This window comes from Alosa pseudoharengus, unplaced genomic scaffold, assembly GCF_046254945.1.
Source record: "Alosa pseudoharengus isolate Yale_2024_CS ecotype anadromous, Long Island Sound unplaced genomic scaffold, YU_APseudo_1.1 YU_APseudo_1.1_scf_2, whole genome shotgun sequence".
Taxonomy (NCBI): Eukaryota; Metazoa; Chordata; class Actinopteri; order Clupeiformes; family Clupeidae; genus Alosa; species Alosa pseudoharengus.
Genome location: NW_027468663.1, coordinates 24,138,711 through 24,152,376, shown reverse-complemented (window position 1 = coordinate 24,152,376; position 13,666 = coordinate 24,138,711). Strand labels below are relative to the sequence as shown.

At 43.6% G+C, this 13,666-nt stretch overlaps 1 protein-coding gene across 1 annotated transcript in view; it reads left to right on the top strand.

Annotated features, from left to right (window-relative positions):
- Positions 1-13,666, top strand: part of pcdh7a (protocadherin 7a) — a 28,602-nt gene that overhangs the window by 13,784 nt on the left and 1,152 nt on the right. The window contains exon 3 of the mRNA XM_076294251.1: positions 11,666-11,864. Coding sequence (XP_076150366.1) covers positions 11,666-11,864 — 199 coding nt within the window. The remainder of the gene's footprint in view (positions 1-11,665; positions 11,865-13,666) is intronic.

Sequence of the window (13,666 nt, the reverse complement as noted above, 5' to 3'; positions counted from 1 at the left end):
TCTGCTCTAAGCCCATACCACGCCACGCCACGGCTGTTCTCAGATCAGGGCCTCTCTAATCATACCTCACTCCCCTCATTGCCACTGAAGGCCCATCCAGGCAAGGACGCACTTCACTGGAAATGTGTGTGTGTGTGTGTGTGTGTGTGTGTGTGTGTGTGTGTGTGTGTGTGTGTGTTTCTATGTGTGTGTCTGTGTGTGTGCATGTTTGAATGATTGGCAGAAAAAGCAAGTGAGGGGCACAGCAAAAATGAGTGTGATGGGTAGAAATTCAATATGATTTAGCCAGGACAGAGCGTACAGGCGTAGAGAGAGAGAGACATTGGATGGTAGGACATTTGTTTTTAGTAAAAACATAAAAATAGGTACTTGTATAGTGTTAAGATCTTTAAAATCATCCTGCAGTGGAGTGGGCGAGTGTGTGTGTGTGTGTGTGTGCGTGTGTGCGTGTGTGTGTGTGCGTGTGTGTGTGTGTGTGTGTGTGTGTGTGTGTGTGTGTGTGCGTGTGTGTGTGTGTGTGTGTGTGAGGATTGTGAGGAAGGAAGGGCTAGAGCGTTTGGAGATTGGGAATGATCCCTGCCATCCACCTTCAAATTCTATCCTTCAGGCAAGTCTAAGCATAGACTCAGACCTTTGATACTCTGCTCATCTATCTGTGTGTGTGTATGTGTGTGTGTGTGTGACTTATATAAATGAGTGGGCCTGTTGGGGCCTGTGGGTTCGTTTTTAGGGCTCTGTCTAGTGTTAGAGTGTGTCAGTTTCCGTCCCACCTGCCCACATTAGTCTACAGAAAAGACCTCAGAGATGAGAGAGGGCGGCCCACGCAGTGCCTAACCAGAATAACGCAATAGGCTCCGTTCTGTAGTGCTCTCAAGTATGCAAGGAATGCACATATGCCGTCACCAAGGTCAGGTAGAAGGTGTTACTCAACATCATCTATCTATCTATCTATCTATCTATCTATCTATCTATCTATCTATCTATATGATAAATCTATCTATATATCTGTCTGTCTATTTGTCTATGAAATATCAAATATTGAGTTGTTGTGTGCACAACCACATCTAACCTCACTTCCCCACCCCTGACACCCCTCCTCCTAGAAAAATCTGCACTCCTTCAAAATTAAATCAAAGCCATGCATATCAAATAGCCAATTAAAGCCACAAACATGTTCCCCGGGAGATTAAGTGCTGCCTCTTGATTGGTGCAGTGAAGGAGAGCGCACAACTAAAAAACTACCGGAAGAAGAAGATTCAAGGAGGACAGGGAAAAAAACACATGTTAGACGACTAACAAACTGAAGAGAGATGAAGTGAAAGGTAACATGTTGAGCCATGGGAATGGCCATTAAAAGATTATTTGGACACTGCTACATAATCAGTATTTTTAGCTGTTTGACAGCATGCCGAATTTAGCCGGAGGCTTACGCTAATCACAGTGGACATGATGTCCAAGTGTTAGTGTTCACTCTCTCGAATGTCATTTGATCACTTTGGGTGTGTGAGAGAAAAATATTCGGAGAAAAGTACTGACACTCCACATTTTGACTCACTCTCACATACACCCGCCCCCGCTTGCTCTGTGACCACGCTTGCCGATCGGCCACGGCCCGTCACGACTCGGTCACTCGTTTCTCACCCTCGTCTTGGCGGCAGAAGGGGAGCGAGAGAGTGCGGCGGTCACACCAGGGCCATGCCTGTCAAGACTGGCCGCGTTTCAGCCGGACGCCTTCCAGCCGTGCTGCTCGTTTCGCACAAAGCATTATCTCTCTCTCTCTCTCTTTCTCTCTCTCCCACATACACTCTCTCTCTCCCTCTCTCCATTTCTCTCTCTCTCTCCCACATACACTCTCTCTCTCCCTCTATCCATTTCTCTCTCTCTCTCTCTCTCTCTCTCTCTCTCTCTCCCTTCTGGCTGAATCAAGACTCTGTGCTGAGACTGGAGGAAAGCAGCCCAGGTGCATGAGAGGAGAGGGAGCCTCGCCTGCATAGTGCGGCTGCTAACAAATCCACCCTGGGTGCTCAGGGAACAGTAAACAACACTTTGTTTTGAAATGAGCTCATTCTAATACTTGGAGTATTTAATAGTTTTTAAAAAGCTGTTTGGCTCACTGTGAATATATGAGATATGCACATCGATTTGGTGTTTGGGGTGAGTCAGACAGATGGAGAGATACGTCCAAGTAATTTGCTTCACTTGAAAGCGGTTTTGTCTCAAAGGGCATCAAAAGAGCCGATGAAGTGGTCTCGTTATTCATATAAAAATATGACGGATTGCGTCAGGAGAACCATAAAGACCCAGACATGGGATAAAGACAGCAGTGTCTCCTTCGCTTTTCACGCTTTCACTCTCTCTATCCCTTTTTCTTTAACTCTCTCTCTCACACACAGGCACACACACACACACACATGGACACAGAGTCTATTGTCAAGGAAACTGCAGCCCGCTGCGACACATTTCTGGACTCTTTGTCCATGGCTGTGTTGTGCCTTCACCCTGTGTGAGGTCGTGTGTGGGAGGTGTGTGGATGGCTGCGAGCATGGTCCCCAGCAGGACACTGAAGAGGCTCAGGCTTAGCGTGTGTATGTGTCTACAGGGTGAATAGGTTCCAGCTATAAACAACTGCGAGGTTAGGATCGTAGGGTATTGGGGGGTGTGTGTTTGTGTGTGTGTGTGTGTGTGTATGTGTGTGTGTGTGTGTGTTTGTTTGTTTGTTTTATTCATAGTGTGTGAGACAGGTTTGATAGTGTGTGAGAGAGTGTAGCTGAGATTTACGACCTATATGGCCTCTCATAATTCTGTTTTGTGTGTGTGTGTGTGTGTGTGTGTGTGTGTGTGTGTGTGTGTGTGTGTGTTTAATCCTCTATCACCTATTGTGTCCGTCCCCACACACTGTTTTGTGAAGTAAGGGTGAGTGGGGAGGTATTGTGTGGTGCCTGGTTTGTTCTATTCAGTCTTATTTCAGTGTAGGGATGTCACTAATTCAAGACTGGACATCCTTATTCAGTCCATTATTCTTTACGTGCACACACACACATGCTCTCTCTCTCTCTGTCTCTCTCTCACACACACACACACACACACACACACACACACACACACACACACACACACACACACACACGCACAATACCATTATTCACAGATGTGGTCAGTCACACCATGGGCATTGTACTGCCCGGATGGCCAGAGTTAATTCACAATAGGAGATAGCGTATGTGTGTAGGAGTATCCCTGTCAGCACCATGGGGTATTTATTTCACTGGCACACACACACACACACACACACACACACACACACACACACACACACACATACACACACACACACACACTTGCGTATATAGGATCCAGCAAACACAGAGAGCTGTTGTTCAGATATTGTGTCACAAATGAATAAATTACCATGTATTTGTATGACATTTAAACTTGTTCAGTGTTTTCAGCCTCTGTCACAGAGACATATAGAGGCTATGAACTCTTGCTCTAAATACCAGAGAGCACTTTTCTGATCTGTTATCTGACTAATATATGACCAGAGGGATCATTTTAAATAGCTACTATTTCAGGAAACTGTTTTTATTTGTTTATTTTGGTACATATAACATATTGTTCAGGTCACATGGGAAACTGGATCTGAAAGGGAAGAAAATAGAATTAGAAGTGCCCCATTTCACAGACATCAGTTGACAGCCTGAAATGCCTTCAACAGCATTAATTACTCAGGAAGGCTCAGTGGACATGATATTGGCTGTCACTAAAGTTTTCATTAGGGAATAATTTGGCCCATTTTTCTCTGTGACGCCAACATCTCCAAAACAGCCCCAGTCTCTTCACGCATGAAATAAATAATTACCTCAGTAGGATCAGTTCAACTATCTTAGAGAAGGTATTTATATCATAGAGGATGAGTCTATCTGCGTCAAATTAAGCAATCATATCACTGCTTTCCCACGTTTACTGTAATGTGAAGCGGGTGGCTGCGCAGTAGTAAATTGAGTCTAGTTTAAAGCAGTCACCAGTAAATGCTCAGAGAGAATGCGGAGGGTGCCTAGTTAGCCTCCATGATGTGTTTGTCTCTGAGTAAAATGGCTGAAAGACCTCTTGCAGTTTTGGCATCTAATGAGGTAGTTCTTGCTTGGCTCCTCCAGAGAAACTGTCTTGGCTCGGGAAATTGCAGCAAAGGAAAAGTGGTGTTGTAAAATAGCTCCTAGACTGCCCTCTAGTGTTGGCTACTGGTTTTCTGGTCACTTCTGGTCTTTTGGTTTGTAGAGCATTTCGTGTGTGTGTGTGTGTGTGTCTGTGTGTGTGTTTGTGTATGTGTGTGTGTGTGTTTGTGATTGTGTGTGTGTGTGTGTGTGTGTGTGTGTGTGCGTGCGTGCGTGTGTGTGCGTGCGTTGTCCATTAAGGCCTCTTTGGGAGACTCTTTATAGCATCATTATACACACATGCATCACAGGCACCCACACACGCAGACCCAAACCTGCACAAAGCCAGACTGTACTTGGGACATCCTGTTTACCTCAGCACACACAATAACAGCTGCTGTGTACCAAGCTGAGTGATTCATCAGCACAGGCATACAGACACACTGCAAAGAGAATTTATGAACATCTATTTCCTCTTGTGTATAATAAACACACAGAGAGAGAGAGAGAGAGAGAAGAGAGGCAAAAAGGGCATCCTCTTTTCTTCAACAATGAAGCGTGGTGCAAGAGAGAGACTCAGTTATACAGACACATATAGACACTCATGTTGTCCATTGTGGATTGTTGCTTGACTATGACAAAAGGCATATAGACCATGCAGGGTTTGACAGTATACTATTCCACAAAAAAATAGACATATGCTAACTGTAAAATGTATTTAGCAGCGTGTGTGCTAATGATGATGACACCAGCTGTTTTCCTCAGCTCCGACGGGATGCCAGCACATCCTTTGATTTCAGCAATTTCAACATGTGGCTTTCCTGTGACTTAAAGCAGCAGTTAATATTATTTTGTTGATTTGTGTTATTGTGCCATGGACATGATCATGAATTCTGTCCATCATTGGTTGTGGGCCTAGTGGGAAAACGACTGCAATGGATTTGACTGAAATAGAGTCTATTTTATCTTGGAGAAATAGTCCAGCATTTTCTTCAGATACTACCAGAATGCACCAAATGAATAACCGGACTCTCGCCAGATGAATTTCGTTCCGCCTAGCTCCACTCATCCATCTGGGATCGATCCATTGGAGAGGTGTTTCAGAAGGCTGGGCCTTATCAAAAATCCTTGCTTATGATTGGATAAGCCACTTGTCCATCATCTATTGACGTGCTACTTCAACCACTCACATTGAAGCCAACCCGTGACGCTGAGAACAGTCTTACAGTCGCTTCTACGCTACGTCACATTTATGAAACTCCCGCTGTGCGTCCTGATTGGCTCTACCATAAAATCTGGTGCCGAAATCACTCTCAACGGAAGAGGTCCCAGATGGATGTGAGTGAAGCTAGGTGGAACTGGTAGGAGTCAGGTTACTAAATTAAGCCTATAATTACTGAACCCTCAGTAACCATTCAGATTAATTAAATAATTTTGCTTTGTAAATGTATTCTCCTATCCCTGTACTAATAAAAAAGATGATTATTCATTGCATTACTAAAATTCTCTACTCATAATTATTTTAATTGATACGTTTTCACTGTGCTACAAAAATTATGTCTGCGCCATTGAATGCACATGTGCTCCTTGGGAGGAAAGTAAGCATCAAGCCCCAGCCCTGCCATGATCATTTCTACTGAATGCATTTTAAAAGACCAGTGGCATTTGATAGCGACATTGGTTGAATTCAATTATCGACAAAGTGGAATGTATAAGGAATAAGATGGGCTTCATGAGACAAGGCAGTTTGTAAATGCAGGTATTTAAGCACTGCACACAGACAGGTCATTAGAGTAATGTTAGACAATGACATGAGCGTGAGTGAAAAGAAAGGGATAGTCATTCATCACTGACCGTGATAAGCCAAGCCATTACGCACACATGTTTGGTCAAGATCCAGCGACTGAATGGTGTAATGACAAGATGGAACACAATAGACGGCACTTCAAAGCCTCGAGTGATTTTGTGTGCTCTGTGTCTTTAATGGCAATGTAAAGTCAGCATTTCCACAGTTACACCACTAGGGGTGCTCTTTCTGTATCTCTCTCACACACACTCTTTGTGACTGCTTTGCAGTGATCAGATGACACCCGGGCTGAAGTTAATATGCGCTAATCCATGTGTGGGTGTGTGCGTGCGTGTGTGTGCGCACGCGTTTGTGTGTACACACGTGTGTGTGTGTGTTTGTGTGTGTGTGTGTGTGTGTGCGCGCACGCGTTTGTGTGTGTATGTGTGTATGCATGCTTTTGTGTTTGTGTGCATGCGTTTGTGTGTGCACACGTGTGTGTGTGTGTGTGTGTGTGTGCACGCGTTTGAGTGTGTGTGTGTATGCATGCTTTTGTGTATGTGTGTGAATGTGCCCTCCCTTTTGTGTCTTATTCTCACCTACCTTCTTGCTTCCTCTCATTTTCTATCCACCCTATCCTTCATTCCTCTCTCCTCCACTCTCTCTCTCTATAACTCCCTCCCTTTCTCACCTCTCTCTCTCTCCCTCTCTCTCTCTCTCTCTCTCTGCAGTGCTTCTTTCTCTGCATGGTGATTATTATTCTTTGCACAGCCCTGGTGCTGATAGTCAGATACTGCTGAGCCTCCCTCTAAATCACCTGGAAGCCAGCCCACCACGGAGGAGAACAGAGCGGGAGGTAGAGCAGGAGAGAAGGGGAGACAGTAGAGGAGAAAGGAGGAGGACGGTGAGCGAGGGCAGGGAGGGAAAGGAGTAATGAGGGGAAACGAGGAGAGGAGGAGAAGAGGAGGAGAAGAGCACAAAGGAAGGAGGAGAAAGATCAGGAGAGGGAGAAAGAGAGAGAGAGAGAAGAGAGGCGAAAAGGGCATCCTTTTTTTCTTCAACAATGAAGCGTGGTGCAAGACAGGCTTGCAGGTTAGACTGCAATTTTCATGCTGCAGAGCAGTGACTTCACACACAAGTGCGCACACACACACACACACATACAGACTGTCACTCTCTCACTCTCTCTCCCACACACACACACACACATGCGCGCACACAAAGGCACGCTCACACACCACTGACCTTTCTGCTGCAGTGGAAATGAAAGCTGTGTGGAGTGTCAAAAACAGTTGCATTAAAAACAGGACAACATGGACAATTCAGCTTTCACACATGCTCAGTCATCCGTGTGCTGAAGCACATCAGCCTGTCAAATTAATTTACTTATGAAGTCAGGTATCGTCTCTGTGGGCTGAGCTGAATTCTCGTGTAGTGGTTTGGATGACGAGAGATTTTTATATGCTTGTGTGACTCCTTTTTGTTTGTGTGTCTCTTTGTGAATGCGTTGGTATGCCTGAGTGCTTTTACACATGCATTTGTGAGGATGCACTTTTGCTTGTATGATTGTTTTAAGCTTGTGTTGGAGTGGCTGTGCGCTCGTGTAGGGGTTTTAGTGCATGGGTCTGGAGGTTTGTATGTCTGGATATGTCAAGGGTCTGTCATTTACTCACTTTAAATCCTCTGTTATTAGGTTGACTTGCTGTAAAATGGTGCAGCCTGTGTGTTTGTGTGCTAACCACAGTGCTAGTCATTTTGAAAATAGGTTTACTCAGCAATACAGTACAAAAAGGCAGTGGTGTATCAAAAATGTGTGTGTTGTTGTTTTAGAGGCTGACAACATCAGCTGATTGTTCCACAGATGAGTTGAGCTATGCTTGAGCTACCCTTGTGCTATGTATGACTGACTCCATCCTTTATTCATTATCAGAATGTCTGTCTGTTGAATATGCAAAGTCATGCAACAAGGAGAGCTACAAGGACTAATTAATCAGGGAGCGTTAGTTTCCTTTGAAGCATTAGGTATGAATGTCAAATCCTAATTAGTGTTGTGGCCAAGTTGAACTTTGTGTATTGCACACGCACACACACACACCCACACACTTAAGAGAACAGGGAGTTTCTGCATATCCCACACGGTGGTTGCCAGATGTTTTTTTTGAATATATGAGTGATTGGTGTTCTTTACACTTCTTTTGGAGAACTTGCCAACTGCATTGCAATATGTTCTACTGTCATACACACCTAAACAATAGTGCGCGTGCACACACACACACACACACACACACACACACACACACACACACACACACACACACACACACACACCATGTAGGGAAATGGGCTGTGTCAGATGAGGAGGAGGCTTGTTATGTTTGCTGTCACACACCATTAACATTCCAGCAGTAAGAGTGCTGTCGGAGGAGCTCTGGCCTGCATCCAAGCGTCTAACCTCCCCCACCGCAGGGACAGGAGAGCGCCCATGCCACTTACACAATAAAACAAGCCAAAGTCACTGACTTTTGGGCTTCCTTGCACACTTGCACACATTCACAAATTTCCTGAAGTTACGATCCATTGTACACACTCAGAAATATCTAAAGACTGCCTAAACTTGTATTTAAATCTACAATATATCACAAAAAAATCCCTGGTTATACCAATTTATAGTTTATAGTTTAATCCTGTTGTGGTGAGACTGGTGAATCAATGGCCTTTGCCTCTTTATTGTTGATGTTGTCATTTTTGGTAGACACTGTACAACCACCCTTCAGTGGTGTCATATCCTTCATGGTACAAAATGACTGACAGGCAGACAGTGATATCCATCACTTTTAAAGTTTTCTGATCAGTTAATGCAGTCAGACCATGTTGAAAGTTAAGTTCACATGTAACAAGGGCCGTCTGATGTCCAGAAATGTAGGTTTTTGCACCTTATAATATATTTTAAGTAATAACATTATAGTAGGGTAGAAATAAATAATATTAAAATACATTTTATGGAGTGGTGGGTACTCAAAAAAACTAATTTCATATGACCAGGTAGGCAGCATACTGTAAAGTTATCTAAAAATATCATCCTTACCGCATCTTAAATTCAACCAGTTTTAGTCAGAGAGCTCAAACCAAATCAGTAAAACAGATATTGCTTATAGTGCTACACTGGTATTTGATCATACTCCCTGTCCCAGCCCAATATAATGTATCCCTGCATATTTCATTGTCCTGTTTGCCTGTTTCTCCATTTTACTGCTTTAACAGTAGGCAGTGTTTTCTCCTCAGTCCATTAATTATTAAAGTTGTAATAGCATGCCTATGTCACAGCATGCCTTGGCTGCTGCCAATCTACCTTGTGCCAGAGACAGACCAAGGTCAAAACATCCATCAACTTTGTCTCTTATACATTATTACTTCCACCGCTCTTTGTGTTTTGGTTGCCTAAATAAATCGCCTCCCTTGTACAGACTCACCACATACACTGACCTTAAGTGCCTCTGCGATTTGTTAGATGCTGTAAGGTCAACAGCACAGGATGTATAGCCTCTACCTCATGGCAGAAAGTGTGTTAGTCTGGGAAAAAGAGAGCGAGCGGGTGAGACAGTGGAATTATGGGTCAATAAATCGTGCTTATGGGAAGCAGACCAGTGGGACTCCTAAGCAGGTCAAGGGCAAGGCATTGATTGGGCACATCATAAACCAGCCTGTGTAAGAGCTGTGTGTGTGTGTGTGAGTGTGTGTGTGTGTGAGAGAGAGAGATAGACAGAGAAATAGATGGGTGGGGGATGGAAGGGTTGTATGAAAGATTTAGAGAGAGTGAAAACTGTTTCTGAGATTAGCTGAATAGACGGGAGTGATGACTGAGTGGAAGGAAAACATTATCATGGAGGTACATTATCCATTTACTTAATCGTCTTCATCGCATAATTTACTTCTTTGGAAATGTTGCATGCTTCTGTTTCTTTGCATGTATTTCAATGTTCTCAACACTTACCTTCACAGGTTATTTTCATGCAGTGCTGATGTTTAACTAATTAGAGATGTCTTACCAAAGTCCTTATAGGCAAGTCCCCCCACTCGGCGGCCATCTTGGTAACGCACTTTGGGCAGTTATCGGGCAGCTATTTTCATATTGAAGTGAATGGGGAGGCATATAGAATTGAATTTCCTTGAATTTCCCCTTGGGGATCAATAAAATATCTATCTATCTATCTATCTATCTATCTATCTATCTATATAGCAAGGGGCCGGACATGTATACACTACTTGCCATCTCACCTGGCCATCTACACTACTTGCCATCTCACCTGGCCAGTAGCCTATAGATATCTGCTTGTTGTGTTTGTGATGACCCCCAGCTGCCCTTTGCTGTCATTGACTTGTTTACTGTATAAGCACAAGTCTGTGTGCAAGTCAGTCCAGTATTTCACCCAGTAAATGCTATTGAGTCCAGTGACATTTAGAAGTTGAGCAAATTACTATAGTGTGTCTATGCTGCCGTAGCTACCAGTAATGAGCAGAATCAGCTTAGAATGTGAAGACAGAACGTTCATTTCTGGAATGGAGTGCCTGGTCAACGAATTAGTGAGTTCTTTTCACTTTGACCATGAAGGAGGGGAGGGGGCTCATAACTTTTGATGTTACCTCAGTGTCAAATGAAACGTTCAATTAATCTCACATTCATTACTCTCTATTTCCCCATCCTCTGTTCTCTTCTGCTCTCTCTCTCTCTCTATCATATCCTAATTCACTCTCCATCCCTCTCTCTCACACTCATTTTCCATCCTTCATCACCTTGATTAAGCTTGACAGTGGGGCGTGTTAATGTGGTTACTGTGCATTTAGCAGCTGCCCATCACTTCCTTACAGTCACTGGAGACCTACTGTACCCAGTCACCCTAATCTGTGGCAAAAAACACTTCATTTCTCCCTCCAGTGGGAGTCCATCTTAATGGAAACTTAATTTAGTTATATAATATGTGTGTGTGTGTGTGTGTGTGTGTGTGTGTGTGTGTGTGTGTGTGTGTGTGTGTGTGTGTGTGTGTGTGTGTGTGTGTGTGTGTATGTGTGTGTGTGTGTGTGTGTGTGTGTGTGTGTGTGTGTGTGTCCGTGAATGTACATGTGCGTTCACAGATATTTCTGTGGATTAAATTCTTGAAAGGGGACAAATTTCCTCTTCGGAGAATGATTCCTTAGGGCCCTTGTTTCAGTAATAAAACACATGCTCCAGTTTCAGCGTGTAATTTCTAATGTTCCACCAAAGAGACGAGAGTTCTCCTCCCCCATCTGTGTCGTTCTCTACGAGCCACTGCCACAAGGTGTGTGTGTGTGTGTGTGTGTGTGTGTGTGTGTGTGTGTTTCATTATTAGTTTGTTCCAATATTTGCATGGCAAATTTAATGCCATTGACAGCAGTACATTTTGTTCTGCACTATTTAATTATATGCAGTTGTGCCTCCTTCCCCCTCCTAACACAAAAACACTATGGAAACTTCATTGCAATTCAGTTCATTGTCATTCTCCAGCTATTTTTGCTTTATGGCCAGCAGTGAAGACAAAATAATGACAGATTATAATGATTTAAATGGTTCCCAAGGAAGCAAGTGCTGCTTGATAGCTTCATAAGATGTCTTTGTCATCAAGCTGAGACTATTAGAGACGTGTGTGAGTGCAAGCAGATGGCCATCCTGCAGTCCTCATGTGGCTCCTCTCTGCGTGTCCTCTCCCAGCAGACGCTGCGGCGCGTTACCTTCTCGGTGGTGAGCCAGCCCCAGGACCCGGGCTGCTACGACAGCGGCCTGGAGGACTCAGAGACGCCCAGCAGCAAGAGCTCGTCGGGGCCACGGCTGGGGGCACTGCCTTTGCCAGAGGATGGCTACGAGAGGACCACTCCAGAGGGCAGCGTGGGCGAAGAGGAGCATGTGGAGAATGGTGAGTGTGCGCCAGCCAAAGAATCCCCCACATGACCCCAACACACCGGCAAAGAATCCCCACACACAGCCAAAGAACCCCACACAAAACCCCAACACATACCGGCAAAGAACTTCCTAAAGAACTTCTGCATGCATCCCCAACACACAGCCAAAGAACCCCCACACAACCCCCACACACCGGCAAAGAACTTCCTAAACACACCCCAACACACAGCCAAATAACCTACTACACACACCCCAACACACAGCCAAAGAGCCCTAAAACACTCCTATGCTACGAAAGCCCACCTCTGCCGCTCAGAAGGGCTGGTCTTTAATGAGAGCTTCTCAGGCAGTTTCAGTTTGGAGGGGTTTTGTGTTGTAATTATCTAAAAACATTCTTTCGTGGAAGGCCAAAAATTGAATCAATGCCCTCGTGAAAACAACAAGGATGGGAAGGCCTGATAAATAAACCAATGATGGAATGCTTAATTTAGAATATCAAAGGAATGCCAACTGTTTTTTTTTTTGTTTAGGAGAGTTTTTGAACTCATTTCTGCATAGTAGAGCAACTATGTTAAGAATTATTTATGTGCTAGAGATGAGAACTGCGCTTGAAGCGCCTAAATGGATGTGAAGGCTGCGTTACGGGAAACTGTTGCTTGAAATTGTTTTACATGACCTGAAGCTTTATAGATTATTATTACATGGTAGGATTGTGGCCCGTGATATCTGTTTGAAGTCATTTTTTGTTTATCAAATTCTGTGCATAATGCAGTTCAAACGCACCATAGTCCTACTCCTGACCTAGTACAGCAGTTTACAAAACAACATTTGTGATAATGTATGTCTGCAGTTACTTGACAAGACCACTGTATGAAGTTACCAAATTGCCTCTGTAAACTGTAAAATGGCTTTGGTAAAATGCTCTAACTTAACCTCCCCTTTGGTGTTCATTAATTTAATGGTGGGCATTTATAATTTATGTTGTCATCGAATATGGGTTTACATTTGGGTTCTTATATTTCAGCTCCATGCAAATTTTGTAATACAAGAAGTGTTTGGGTTGTCCCTCTAAATATGTAAGGAATCCACAGCCTCTATTCTTAAGAGGAGTGTGCGCTTCCTCTTGAATCCCACAATGTCAATGGAAGCTTAAGCAAAGTCTTCAATTGTATCTTCAATTGTATGGTGTCCTTGAATTAAGCATGCCCAAAATAGACAGCCCAGAGTACACACGCACATGCGGCAGAATATTATTTGTGCATGTGTGCTCATGATTATATTTATGGTTGTCAGGTTGTCAAGGAGATCAGTCTTCTTTCACACACAAATTATTATTATTTGTTATATATATATATATCTATATATATACCGGTAAGCTGCATTCACCCACATGTAGGGGTTACCTTTATTCACCTGCCCTTTCTCTATAGTTTATATGCAGTGCAGTATAGCTCTTTCTTGTAACAGATCATAAAGTAAGAGCTGCACTGAAGTCTGAAAGAATGCCAGGGAGCAGTGGGAAAGGTGCTTTTGGAGTCTAACTCAATGGCTCTCAAGGGAATAATGGCAGGTCTAGCTCTGATTTACACATTTGTGAATGACTTTTTGGTCTCATAACTTTATTGTCTGTAAAAATGATAATGTGTCGGGATGTGCCGTACTGTAGATAAAAGAGAGTTAGGTAACAGTGGTAAGTAAGCCATTGCTCATTGGACATGATGTACACACACGTCTGCATGTCAGTTTGCATTCAATATCAGTACATTTGAATAGTACTCAGCATTGACGTCAGTATGCACCACTGTTCAGTTTGCA